The sequence below is a fragment of the Littorina saxatilis genome, linkage group LG7 (assembly GCF_037325665.1).
Source record: "Littorina saxatilis isolate snail1 linkage group LG7, US_GU_Lsax_2.0, whole genome shotgun sequence".
Lineage (NCBI taxonomy): Eukaryota > Metazoa > Mollusca > Gastropoda > Littorinimorpha > Littorinidae > Littorina > Littorina saxatilis.
Window position 1 is genome coordinate 48,952,921 of NC_090251.1, and position 15,000 is coordinate 48,967,920.

Sequence of the window (15,000 nt, forward strand, 5' to 3'; positions counted from 1 at the left end):
TTATCATTATTTTAGCATTTGTTACGTCCCCTGTTCAAGCGTCGGGAACGGCGTGACATGACTCTGCAAATGCGAAACTAAATTATTCATATTTGTTGACTTTTTCACATAGGAGTAGGATAATTAATTGTAAGTTTTGTTTGTATATTTGCAATCAAATACAGCATGAGCTCAAACCATGAGTTTTACATTTTAAAAATACGCCATCATATATACTTGAAATACTCTAATAGCTTTCCTTACGGTACAAACAAGATTGAGTGTGAACATGGCCGGCTAGCTGCTACTTTCCCGCGTGAGCGAAGTTTATTTGTTTTCTTAGTTCAAGTAAATATCGAAAGAAGAGACATTCTTGCGAATGTTGGACAGCACATTGATGATATGTTATCCGAGACGAATGTCGCCTCGGGATCTCAATCTGAGTGCTGGTCCCAGTGCCACGTGGTGGCGGTGATAGTTGACAAGTTAAAATTGTGGAGCCAAGGACGGATGGAAACCTACAGGTGTGTTCAAGCTGTTAACGTCAACTCGAGGACAACCGACGGATCCAGCGAGTAAGTGATTTTGGTTTTTTTTTTTCTTTAATGTTAGTTTTGCTGTTATACAGTGGGGGGGGGGGGGGGGAGTACATACTGCTGTATCTGTAGATGTAGATGTAGGTGTTTTGTCCTGTACAGTGGGGGGGGGGGGGGGGGGGGGGTGGAGTACATACTCATGATACTGCTGAATCTGTAGCTTTAAGTGTGGTTTGCACTGTTACACTTGGGGGGTGGGGTGTATGTATACTGATGTATCTGTAGCTGTAGGTGTGTGTATTGCATTGTAACACTTGGGGGGGGGTACACACTGATCTATCTGTAGCTGGTGGTGTGTTTTGCACTGATGCACACCAATCTTACATGGTCCAATCTTACATGGTCCAACCTTACATGGTCCAAACCTACATGGTCCAATCTTACATGGTCCAATCTTACATGGTCCAACCTTACATGGTCCAATCTTGCATGGTCCAATCTTGCATGGTCCAATCTTACATGGTCCAACCTTACATGGTCCAACCTTACATGGTCCAATCTTACATGGTCCAACCTTACATGGTCCAACCTTACATGGTCCAATCTTACATGGTCCAATCTTGCATGGTCCAATCTTGCATGGTCCAACCTTACATGGTCCAACCTTACATGGTCCAACCTTACATGGTCCAATCTTACATGGTCCAACCATACATGGTCCAACCTTACATGGTCCAATCTTACATGGTCCAACCTTGCATGGTCCAATCTTACATGGTCCAATATTACATGGTCCAATATTACATGGTCCAACCTTACATGGGCCAATCTTACATGGTCCAATATTACATGGTCCAATCTTACATGGTCCAATCTTACATGGTCCAATCTTACATGGTCCATATATATATATTATTGGACCATGTAATATTGGACCATGTAAGATTGGACCATGTAAGGTTGGACCATGTAATATTGGACCATGTAAGATTGGATCATGTAAGGTTGGACCATGTAAGGTTGGACCATGTAAGATTGGACCAATCTTACATGGTCCAATATTACATGGTCCAACCATACATGGTCCAATCTTACATGGTCCAATCTTGCATGGTCCAACCTTACATGGTCCAACCTTACATGGTCCAACCTTACATGGTCCAATCTTACATGGTCCAACCTTACATGGTCCAACCTTACATGGTCCAATCTTACATGGTCCATATATATATTATTGGACCATGTAATATTGGACCATGTAAGATTGGACCATGTAAGGTTGGACCATGTAAGGTTGGACCATGTAAGATTGGACCATGTAAGATTGGACCATGCGTGACCCAACATGGTTTAAAATCGTCACCACGAGTTTTCGTCACACCCAACAATTCAAAGTGTGGTGCAACACACGAACACTATCCAATGTTTTAGCCATTGGTTTGGATGAGCACGACAAACATTTCGTCTGCTTCTAAAGGTGCTACCGCCTCAGAACCGCAGGCGCGAAGAAAAGTTCGCAGGGATTTCCCGATTGCATAACCGGAAACGAAAGGGATCGCTACGAACTAAGTTTCGTTGGTCAATCTAAAGCTCGCTAATAAGCACCATTGTACTTCCTATGTCTTGAATTAACAGCTTTGTGTTGCATGACCTTGGATGACCTTGACCTTGGGTCAAGGTCACATGTATTTTGGTAGGAAAAATGTGTAAAGCAGTTCTTAGTGTATGATGTCATTGCTAGGTTTAGTTATTTGACCTTGACCCTGAAGGCCAAGGTCATGTAAAGGTCAAGGTCAAGCATGTGAGTCGTATGGGCTTTGCCCTTCTTGTTTATACTGCTGTAGCTGTACGGGGAGGGGGGGTATACTGCTGTAGCTGTTAGTGATTTTTGCACTGTTACACGGGGGGGGGGGGGGGGGGGGGGGGGGGTGGAGTACATATATACTGCTGAATCTGTAGCTGTAAGTGTGGTTTGCACTGTTACACTTGGGGGGTGGGGTGTACATACTGATGTATCTGTAGCTGTAGGTATTGCATTGTAACACTTGGGGGGGGGGGGGGGGGTGTACATACTGATCTATCTGTAGCTGTAGGCGTGTTTTGTACTGTTACACTTGGGGGGGGGGGCGGTTTGTACATACTGATGAAGCTGTAGGTGTGTTATGTACTGTTACAGTAGGCGGGGAGGGGGGGGGGGGTTGAACATACTGCTGTATATGTAGCTGTAGGTGTGTTTTGCACACAGGGGGTGGGGTGGGGGTGGGGGGGGGGGTTGTACATACTGCTGTATCTGTAGGTCTAGGTGTGTTTTGCACTCTACACGGGGGAAGGCGGTTGAGTGTTGTACATACTGCTGTATCTGAAGCTGTAGGTATGTTTGGTACTGTTACAGTGGTGGCAGCGGGGGGAGGGGGATGTACATAATTCTGAATCTGTAGCTGTAAATGAGTTTTGTACTGTTACAGTGGTGGGAGGGGGGGGGGTTGGGGGTTGTACATACTGCTGTAGCTGTAGGTGTGTTTTGCACTGTTACTAACGGGGAGGGGAGGTGTACATACTGCTGTAGCTGTAGCTGTAAGTAATTTGTGCACTGTTACACTTGGGGGGTTGTATATACTGCTGAATCTGTTGCTGTAGGTGTGTTTTATACTGTAATACTGAGGGGGGGGGGGGGTGTATACGGCTGTATCTGTAGCTGTAGGTGTGTTTTGTACTGTTACAGTGAGGGCGGTAGGGGCGGGGGGTTCTACATACTGCTGTATCTCTAGCTGGTGATTTGTTTTGCACTGTTACACTGGGGGGGGGGGGGGGGGGTTGTACACACTGCTGTATCTGTAGGTTTGTTTTCCACTGTAACACTGGGGGGAGGGGGGGTTATACTGCTGTAGCTGTAGCTGTAAGTGAATTTTGCACTGTTACACTTGGGGGGGAGGGGGTGGTGGTGGTACATACTGCTGTATCTGTAGCTGCACCCAGCCAGCAAGACATTAGCGGCCGATAGTCGGCCGAACACCCTTCAAAAAGTCGGGCAGGTGACGTCAAAAGATACGACGCGGGTGTTGGCCCGACTAACTTTTGCAAAGAGGCAACGAGGCGGCCGACAGGCGGCCGAACACCTGTACTATTCCGGCACGCATCCGGTCCGATGTTAATCGGCCCGATGGCTTGTTGGACCTGCGGCCCGACACCTTATGCCGACATCGTCCCGATGTCTTCCCGCTGAAATCGATATCTTCCCGATGTCGGCATAAGGTGTCGGACCGCAGGTCAAACAAGTCATCGGGCCGATTAACATCGGACCGGATGCGTGCCGCCATAGTGCAGGTGTTCGGCCGCCTATCGGCCGCATCGTTGCCTCTTTGCAAAAGTTAGTCGGGCCAACACCCGCGTCGTATGTTTTGACGTCACCGGCCCGACTTTTTGAAGGGTGTTCGGCCGATTATCGGCCGCTAATGTCTTGCTGGCTGGGGAGAGTGAGAGAGACTGAGAGAGACAGAGAGAGCCCGGTATGTTTTCTTGAAAGTGATTCAGTCGAGGTGTTCCCAGAACTGAATTAATGCCGAGGAATGCGGTTGTTTTGATAGACCCACAAAGGGTAGGGTATGTCGCGCAGCCCTTTGACGATTTAGGTTGCACGCTCCGGTGATAACTGGGTCGTCACTCAACAGCGAGGAAGACTGACGAAAAAGGAGACTCATATGTTTTTTTGCATTACTGCAAGGACTGAAACTGATATAAATTCGTATAGAAAGGACCCAGAACAGATGACTATTGACGCTTTCCACGTTAATCGGGGCAAGAAATTCCTCCGAGGTAGGAAAAACACCCCCGTTGGTCAAAGGGAAATAACCATTCTCACTGCCACCAACTGAGAAGGTTATTTCCCTTTGACCATTAATATGTGCCTCTATAAGTCCTTGTAGAATCTTAATCCACCAATAACTCCCTAACCGTGTGTTTGACTGGTCCCAATTTTTGTAAGGACCGTCTCAGGAATGTATAGAACTTGTTCACCAAGTTTGGTGACGATCGGTCCGTTCATTCTTGAGATCTATATGCGAACACAAACAAACAAACAAACACATCGATGTCCCTCTATAAGTCCTTGTAGAATCTTAATCCACCAATAACTCCCTAACCGTGTGTTTGACTGGTCCCACTTTTTGTAAGGACCGTCTCAGGAATGTATAGAACCTGTTCACCAAGTTTGGTGACGATCGGTCCGTTCATTCTTGAGATCTATATGCGAACACAAACAAACAAACACATCGACCGAAACCTATACACACCCCTATACCGGGGGTGTAATAATGTTATGTACAGGTGAGCTGCCAGATATGAGAGCATGACGAAATGTGAGGGGTGAGAGAGAGAGAGAGAGAGAGAGAGAGAGAGAGAGAGAGAGAGAGAGAGAGAGAGAGAGAGTTAAAGGGATAGAGAGGGGGAGGGATAGAGAGGGGGAGAGACAGACAGAGAAAGAGAGGGAGAGAGAGAGAGGAGAGAGAGAGAGAGAGAGAGAGAGAGAGAGTTAAAGGGATAGAGAGGGGGAGGGATAGAGAGGGGGAGAGAGAGACAGAGAAAGAGAGGGAGAGAGAGAGGGAGAGGGAGAGAATATAGAGTACCCTCAAAATCGACCAGACAAAAACGGAAGAGCCGAATGAAAATTCGAAAAAAAATCACAATAGGCAAAACTGTGCACCTTTGACATACGAGAAGAAAGCCAAATCAATTATCTACCCTGAATAGATTGTTTTGTTTATCTACCTTGCGTATTTCGTGTGCTATGCTATTCGATCGCAAGAGCGGTCAAAAAGGGATTTTATTTCGTCATTTCGTAGGGGTATCATATGTGAAAAAGTGCTGTACTTTGTGGATTGCTTTGAAACTTTCATAATAACATACTAAAGATACTTCGTGCAAAAAGTGTGGGTCGTTACAGTTATTTTATCAGGTGTGACGCAATGATTCGGAAAATGCTTTAAACTCGTCAATAGTTTGTTCACTTGTGTCAAAAAATTCATGACTTTGCATATCTACAGATAAATAATGAATACAGATACTGTCTAAGTTTCAATCGCGTGTAGCCACTGGCGTTCATTTGCTAGTCATGAAAACACATGAGAAACAAATGGAACGTTCACGACTGCTGTTAATATCGCAGCGTGCCTACGGTCACACTTGGCAGGGCATCGCTGTGGCACCAGACTCATCGCTTAAATATCAAGTGTGTTAACAGGCCTAGCAAATTTGCGTCAGTGCTTATACGCACATACACCTTTCGCAGTGTGTGTATCAATCATTTGTCTAAAGGCATGCGAAGTCATGATTTTTTTGGACACAAGTAAATAATCCCATGACGAGTTTAAAAACTTCTTTCAAAACATTGCATAACATTTTAACAAATAATGATAACCATCTACAATTTCGCACGAAGAATCTCTAGTATGTTGGTAACATATTCTGAAAGTGTCAAAGCAATCCACAAAGTCATCGCTAAAATGCAGCGGTTTTTTTTGTCAGGATACCCTTAAAAAAATGACGCAAAAAAGTCCCATTCTTGACCGCTCTTACGATCGACACCTGCATCAGTACGAATAGCATAGCACACACAATACGCAAGGTGTGTGTGTGTGTGTGTGTGTGTGTGTGTGTGTGTGTATGGTTGTGTGTGTTCTTGTGTGTGTGTGTGTGTGTGTTCCTAGCAATAACAATAATACATGTGTGTCTATGCTGTTCAGTAGAGTGTGATGAAGTAGAGCCTTTTTTTCTCTGTGTCTTTGTAGTGTTCAAAGTACATGTATACTCAATGATTTAATGTGTCTGTTTGATTCTCAGGTGTATTCGCCAATCTGGACAATTTTCTTCTGGCCATCCATGCCAGATTTCTAGAGATTGTAGACCCCATTGAGTCAGGGCTGATCGACATTCTGCGGCAGGACAATGTTCTGGGCTGTGACGAGGAAGAGGAAATTAGAGCTGAGGCCACGAGGAGAAACAAAGCCAGAACATGCTGGAACCTTCTACTAGCGGTGCAGCCTTCAGTGTTCGAGCGTCACTGTTTTCCAGCCTTGGAAAAATTGTATCCACACGTTCTCCAAAAGGCGGTATACTCATTGGACAAGTTGTGTCTGCGCCATGTGATAAAGAAGACTTGCTTGCATCGATTTGCTGACGTCTTTGTAATGACGGGGGCGTGCTCGCATGATGAGTATTGGTAAGCTGTGTATTTCATGACAATGTGAAAATGTGTATACCATATGTGTGGGAATGCAGTGGAACCCCCATTTTAACCCCCTATTTAAGACTTCCCCTTTTGTATGACCTTGGATTTTCAGAATTTCTGTTCATAACATTTGTAAAATTACCCCCATTTTAAGACTCCAGCCTTAATACTTAATTTTCTCAGATTTTGAGAGTCTTCAAGGGGGTTCCAATGAAGAGGGTTCAGGGACTTAACTGTGTCTTTGCGTTTCACTTGTGTTTTGGTTTTTTCTTGTACAGTATGTATTTCTCGTCTTTGAATGTAACAGCATTATCAAGAAATATACCGGCACGGTTGGCCTAGTGGTAAGGCGTCCGCCCCGTGATCGGAAGGTCGTGGGTTCGAACCCCGGCCGGGTCATACCTAAGACTTTAAAATTGGCAATCTAGTGGCTGCTCCGCCTGGCGTCTGGCATTATGGGGTTAGTGCTAGGACTGGTTGGTCCGGTGTCAGAATAATGTGACTGGGTGAGACAGTGAAGCCTGTGCTGCGACTTCTGTCTTGTGTGTGGCGCACGTTATATGTCAAAGCAGCACCGCCCTGATATGGCCCTTAGTGGTCGGCTGGGAGTTAAGCAAACAAACAAACAAACAAACAAATCAAGAAATATATCAAACAAAGTAAGGTTCAGAAAAACTAAATCATGCAAAAGTTGTGAACGATAAAGCAGGCAAAGCGGGCTTAGTTTTGAGTTCGCGCCCCGTTTGGTAAGGGTAGAACATTTCTACGGTAAGAATAGTACTTGCACCAAATCTTTAAAAAACAAACAAACAAAAGTTCCGTTTTAGCCTAAGAAAACAAAAAACAGAAAGAAATGCCTGATTTTATTATTGATTCAAATAGGGTGTCTGTTTGAAGACAGTTCAAAAGACATAAACTAAATATTGATGTTGTACATTTCAGCATTGTGACTGAAGACTGCCCAGACAAGACCAAATGGGATTTGGTTTTCCATTTGTGTGCGAAGAATGGAAAAAACCTTAAATTTGTCAGTCAGGTGAAATCAAAGCTGATGAGTATCCAGGTGGAGATTCCTGACAATTTCCACGCCTTATTGTCCACTGGCTTCCCCTGCGTATGCAAGACTGCAGCCAATGCAAGACAAAGCAAGAAGGTATATGCAAAAAAGAGGAAAGAAAAAGAAAAAAAGTATAGAAAAGAGAGAGAAAAAGGAGTTGGAACATTAAGACAGTTCCTTATGCTGTTACTTGTGTTTGCTCTCTGGAACCTTCGCGTGTTTGCTCTCTGGAACCTTCGCGTGTTTGCTCTCTGGAACCTTCGCGTGTTTGCTCTCTGGAACCTTTGCGTACCCAGGGGTGGCCAAATCTCACAAATTGAACTCGCCAGCCGGTCGAGTAACTCCAAGTCCAAGAAAGCCACTAGCCCGCCAGATGGGTTTTCTTAAAAATGTGACGCATTCTCACAAAATGATAGATAAGTCGCTGGCGGCCAGCTACTCAGCTAACAGAATAAGGGGGTTAGGATCAATATGGTTGAAATTCACTTTTTTTGCTGTTTCGGAGAGAACTATATGCTTCATTTACCTTATACTGCCTGCGTTTAGTCAAAATCATCCAAACAATGTGTTAAACATGATATTATTTATTTCTAATATCGATCCGAAACGTCCCTAACGGTTATAACAGCCACACACAAAAATCTTTCTGGTCTCATTTCTATGCTCTTTTATACTATTTCTCACCATTAAACTATGAAGCATGTTTTACCTTGGTTGCTAGGGAAAAATACCTGTTTTCAGTGTGACAACTTCAACAGTAATTTTCTCAAAATGGCCGACATGCTGGTTAGTAGCCTTGAACTTATGTAATACAGTCTTTTATTTACCACTCACTTGCATTTTACAGTATCTTAAAGAGGAATTTCTGTACTTTCTTAGCATATACATATCACAGGATGTTAACAATCAACTTATCTATCACTTTGTGAGAACGGGTCACAAATGGTCAAATGTGACCCTCCACCACGAAATGAGTCGCATGTCACCTCGCGCGGTTCTGCGCTAGGCTTAATACAAGTCCGGGGAGTGCCTTGTAACAGTGTGAGGGTCACCTTAGTCACAGGCTTATAACTCAAACAGTTTTCGCTCTTTTCTAAAACGGTTTTCACCACTGGATAGAGCATAAAAAACTCTTTAGGAAAATGTAAAAATATGAAAATCATGCAAAGGTGACATGCGACTCATTTCGTGGTGGAGGGTCACAAATAAGGTATCGGGTAGTTATGAAAAGCGGCAGGATTAGATGCAGTAAGGTAGCTATCATGCATATATCCATGCACCCAGTGGATGCGTGTGAAATAGCCTAGCGAAAAGTTATCACGCTTGCCCACCCACGTTCTTTATTAAAACTTAAAAGGTTTCTTACTTTTTTTATTTTGGGTATTTGGTAGGATATTTCTGTTTGAGTTTATGAAATGTGTAAGGGGTTGAAAGTGGTATGAGTTTAAATCACACTCCAAGGTAAAATGAGCAATGGTGAGGTCGGATTGGCAGGTACATTTAAACCCCAGAAATTGGTAGTTTCCAGCTTCTGCTCTTAGGCGGACCGGCACGGTTGGCCTAGTGGTAAGGCGTCCGCCCCGTGATCGGGAGGTCGTGGGTTCGAACCCCGGCCGGGTCATATCTAAGACTTTAAAATTGGCAATCTAGTGGCTGCTCCGCCTGGCGTCTGGCATTATGGGGTTAGTGCTAGGACTGGTTGGTCCGGTGTCAGAATAATGTGACTGGGTGAGACATGACGCCTGTGCTGCGACTTCTGTCTTGTGTGTGGCGCACGTTATAATTATGTCAAAGCAGCACCGCCCTGATATGGCCATTCGTGGTCGGCTGGACGTTAAGCAAACAAACAAATAAACTCTTAGGCGGTTAATCCCTTGTATTACACGTGGGCATGCATTATAGGTGTTCTTCTCTTTTGATGGGGCTTCCGGAATGAGCCAGCCAGAACCTGTTGCTGCATACGGTCGGCTACTTTTTGTGTCAGTTGGGACAATCGCGGGTGGACAACACTGGGGGTCATATTTTTAGCGATGTTCCTATTTTTCTTAACCCTAACCCTCCTTTTATTCTATTTAAACGTGCCATATTAAGTCTAGTATTGCTCAGCTACCCTGAGCCTAGGAATAAGTAAGTATACAGATTAGACAAGCTATACACACTTGTTTTCTGAAGTTAAGGACCAACTGTGGAATCCTTGTTAAAAAATAACAAGCGCTTTATTTCATAACATTTTCTTTAAAGTGATTTTGGGGGGATGCATGTTTGATGCGACATACCCCCCGCGGGTTAGGGGGAAGGATTTACCCCTCCCTGGCCCCCCCGCGGGTTAGGGGGAAGAATTTACCCGATGCTCCCCAGCATGTCGTAAGAGGCGACTAACAGATTCTGTTTCTCCTTTTACCCTTGTTAAGTGTTTCTTGTATAGAATATAGTCAATTTTTGTAAAGATTTTAGTCAAGCAGTATGTAAGAAATGTTAAGTCCTTTGTACTGGAAACTTGCATTCTCCCAGTAAGGTAATATTGTACTACGTTGCAAGCCCCTGGAGCAAATTTTTGATTAGTGCTTTTGTGAACAAGAAACAATTGACAATTGGCACTATCCCATCTCCCTCCTTTCCCCGTCGCGATATAACCTTGAATGGTTGAAAACGACGTTAAACACCAAATAAAAAAAAAGAAAGAATGATGCAACATGTGCGATAAAACAGTTGATGTTTATAATACCAATAGAAAAGTTCAGTTCCTGTCTGGAAGAACATGCAATGCTCAGTTCAGCAAAGTGATGTCTTGTGCTTTGGTGTACACACAAAGGGTGATAAGGCACTAGCAGGTCTGCCCATAAGTTTGACCTGAGAGATCGAAAAAATAATCTTCACATCTAAACCCACCAGGCGAGGCTGGTATTCTGAATAGGAGGCTGGCGTTTTATCTACTATATCCCATTACTGCCCTTGTCAGGTGAATAATCTAAATGTACGCCAATATGTCTGTTGCAGAAACTTGAACATGATTCAAATTCAGAGGCATGCGAGTCGTCTTCTGTCTACTCACTGCCAACTGCAGATGATACCATAGACAAGGGAAATGGCAGTGCAAGTATAAGTAGCGGGGCAAGTGGAAAGACTGTCAAGGCTGAAGTATCGGACCATGAGATTGAGGAAACACAGTTTGAAACTGAAGAACAGAAAGGTAAAGCACATAATACATGGTGCGTCAATGTTCTAAATTTGATAACAAAAGACAAAATGCATCGAACACTTTGACAGGCAAATGGACAGATAACAGCTGGGGTGCAAAACTAAAAGCAAAATAATGTTTTGTGTCCTGATTATCCTTGTCATTCTATGTTCAGCCGTCCTTGGCTCTAAGTTGTGCAGAAAAATACCAGAAATATAAAGAAAATATGTTTTATGCAAACTATAGGCTGACAAATTCTTTTAGCGAGGCCTGTCCACGCGTTCTTGGCTGAAAGATAACAAGTCGCGTAAGGCGAAAATACAATATTTAGTCAAGTAGCTGCCATTTTTCAGCAAGACCGTATACTCGTAGCATCGTCAGTCCACCGCTCACGGCAAAGGCAGTGAAATTGACAAGAAGAGCGGGGTAGTAGTTGCGCTAAGAAGGATAGCACGCTTTTCTGTACCTCTCTTTGTTTTAACTTTCTGAGCGTGTTTTTAATCAATCAATCAATCAATATGACGCTTATATCGCGCGTATTCCGTGGGTACAGTTCTAAGCGCAGGGATTTATTTATGCCGTGTGAGATGGAATTTTTTACACAATACATCACGCATTCACATCGGCCAGCAGATCGCAGCCATTTCGGCGCATATCCTACTTTTCACGGCCTATTATTCCAAGTCACACGGGTATTTGGTGGACATTTTTATCTATGCCAATACAATTTTGCCAGGAAAGACCCTTTTGTCAATCGTGGGATCTTTAACGTGCACACCCCAATGTAGTGTACACGAAGGGACCTCGGTTTTTCGTCTCATCCGAAAGACTAGCACTTGAACCCACCACCTAGGTTAGGAAAGGGGGGAGAAAATAGCGGCCTGACCCAGGGTCGAACACGCAACCTCTCGATTCCGAGCGCAAGTGCGTTACCACTCGGCCACCCAGTCCTAATCCAAACATATCATATCTATATGTTTTTGGAATCAGGAACCGACAAGGAATAAGATGAAAGTGTTTTTAAATTGATTTGGACAATTTAATTTTGATAATAATTTTTATATATTTAATTTTCAGAGCTTGTTTTTAATCCGAATATAACATATTTATATGTTTTTGGAATCAGCAAATGATGGAGAATAAGATAAACGTAAATTTGGATCGTTTTATAAATTTTTATTTTTTTTTACAATTTTCAGATTTTTAATGACCAAAGTCATTAATTAATTTTTAAGCCACCAAGCTGAAATGCAATACCGAACCCCGGGCTTCGTCGAAGATTACTTGACCAAAATTTGAACCAATTTGGTTGAAAAATGAGGGCGTGACAGTGCCGCCTCAACTTTCACGAAAAGCCGGATATGACGTCATCAAAGACATTTATCAAAAAAATGAAAAAAACGTATGGGGATATCAATCCCAGAAACTCTCATGTCAAATTTCATAAAGATCGGTCCAGTAGTTTGGTCTGAATTGCTCTACACGCACACACACACACACACACATACACACACACATACACACACACACATACACCACGACCCTCGTTTCGATTCCCCCTCGATGTTAAAATATTTAGTCAAAACTTGACTAAATATAAAAACCAGCCCAGAACTTATAAGTCTCTCTAGATTTGTTTATATTTGGTTATGTGATTTCAAAAAGAAGCTTATATTAATCTTTTCTACTATTTCTGTTCAGAAACATTCCTTCTAGAATTGGAACAGACGAACAAGGCAGTCACAAAAGCATGTAGTATCAGATCGCTGTCCAGGGAACTTGCAGGAATCAAGGAGGAACTCAGCACCCTTAGAGAAAAAGCCAAATCTGAGTCGGAGACCTCAACAAATCGTGCCTTTTTAAATGATGGGAAAATCTTTAGACTACACGACAGAGCGAGAGACGTCTATCAGACACTGAAGCAGAATTATGAAGAAGTCTCTGATTTGAAAAGAAACATTGCAACGGAAGAATTAACATTTGATTTTGAAATACCTTTTACTCGTAAAAGGGTGTTGCTTGAGCGGCGACATATGTTAGTTGGTGAGGTTACAGAAGCTGCCCCATTCCTTCAGCAAGCAGAGATTTTGTTCCCAACAATGTCTATCCCGGAAAACCAAGCACCAGCACCTTTCATACCTGTGCCAAAAATGTTTTCACCAAGGCTCCAATGGAACTTTGACGATGATCACTCTTGGTATGTATTCGAAGATGAGCATGATGCTGAAGCTGACTGCATGAAGAACGTCGATTTGGAGGATCATACCTCTGATCTGTTGTGTGGAGAGAATTACGATGATGATTCTAGAGAAGCATTCCAAGATGAGCATGATGCTGAAGCTGACTGCATAAAGAACGTCGATTGGGAGGATCATACCTCTGATCTGTTGTGTGGAGAGAATGATGATTCTAGAGAAGCATTCCAAGATGAGCATGATGCTGAAGCTGACTGCATAAAGAACGTCGATTTGGAGGATCATACCTCTCATCTGGGATGATGATGATGATAACGGTTAACATTTAGAGGAAGGGAGTGAGCATGAATGATTGTGTTGGATATGATGATACCTTTGATAAGTCGTATGGAGAGAAGGTTGCTACTGGAAATGACGAGGAGGGATTGCCCGTTACAAAATGTTTGTTAGAGGCAACTTCAGGGTTAGAAAGATTGCTATGTTTTGTAATTCTTGCCATGAAGGTTACTGGCTGACTGACTGACTTTGGGGTTTAACGTCCTCTCAGGTAACTAGGACCTATATATTTGGGACATGATATATATATTTTTTTTCGACCTCAGTTGCATGCAGGCTGCTTCAACCCTTCCTTGTTTTCTTCTCTCTTTTTTCTTTCCTTTTTTTTCTCTTTTTTACATTTAGTCAAGTTTCGACTAAATGTTTTAACATAGAGGGGGGAATCGAGACGAGGGTCGTGGTGTATATGTGTGTGTGTGTGTGTGTGTGTGTGTGTGTGTGTGTGTAGAGCGATTCAGACTAAACTACTGGACCGATCTTTATGAAATTTGACATGAGAGTTCCTGGGTATGAAATCCCCGAACGTTTTTTTCATTTTTTTGATAAATGTCTTTGATGACGTCATATCCGGCTTTTCGTGAAAGTTGAGGCGGCACTGTCACGCCCTCATTTTTCAACCAAATTGGTTCAAATTTTGGTCAGGTATTCTTCGACGAAGCCCGGGGTTCGGTATTGCATTTCAGCTTTGTGGCTTAAAAATTAATTAATGACTTTGGTCATTAAAAATCGGAAAATTGTAAAAAAATATCAAAAATTTATAAAACGATCCAAATTTACGTTTATCTTATTCTCCATCATTTGCTGATTCCAAAAACATATAAATATGTTATATTCGGATTAAAAACAAGCTCTGAAAATTAAATATATAAAAATTATTATCAAAATTAAATGTTCCAAATCAATTTAAAAACACTTTCATCTTATTCCTTGTCGGTTCCTGATTCCAAAAACATATAGATATGATATGTTTGGATTAAAAACACGCTCAGAAAGTTAAAACAAAGAGAGGTACAGAAAAGCGTGCTATCCTTCTTAGCGCAACTACTACCCCGCTCTTCTTGTCAATTTCACTGCCTTTCCCATGAGCGGTGGACTGACGATGCTACGAGTATACGGTCTTGCTGAAAAATGGCAGCTACTTGACTAAATATTGTATTTTCGCCTTACGCGACTTGTTTACATTTAGTTAAGTTTTGACTAAATGTTTTAACATAGAGGGGAAATCGAGATGAGGGTTGTGGTGTATATGTGTGTGTGTGTGTGTGTGTGTGTGTGTGTGTGTGTGTGTGTGTGTGTGTGTGTGTGTGTGTGTCTGTGTGTGTCTGTGTGTGTGTGTGTGTAGAGCGATTCAGGCTAAACTACTGGGCCGATCTTTATGAAATTTGACATGAGAGTTCCTGGGTATGATATCCCCGGACTTTTTTTCTTTTTTTCGATACATACCTTTAATGACGTCATATCCGGCTTGTAAAAGTTGAGGCGGCACTGTCACACCC

The 15,000-nt window shown here is 42.9% G+C and overlaps 1 protein-coding gene across 1 annotated transcript in view; it reads left to right on the top strand.

Annotated features, from left to right (window-relative positions):
• Nucleotides 1–13,814, top strand: part of LOC138970222 (uncharacterized) — a 14,771-nt gene extending 957 nt beyond the window's left edge. Inside the window, exons 2-5 of the mRNA XM_070342718.1 lie at nt 6,351–6,729; nt 7,681–7,891; nt 10,793–10,985; nt 12,675–13,814. Coding sequence (XP_070198819.1) covers nt 6,351–6,729; nt 7,681–7,891; nt 10,793–10,985; nt 12,675–13,471 — 1,580 coding nt within the window. The 3' untranslated portion in view covers nt 13,472–13,814. The remainder of the gene's footprint in view (nt 1–6,350; nt 6,730–7,680; nt 7,892–10,792; nt 10,986–12,674) is intronic.
• The last annotated feature ends 1,186 nt before the right edge of the window (nt 13,815–15,000 follow it).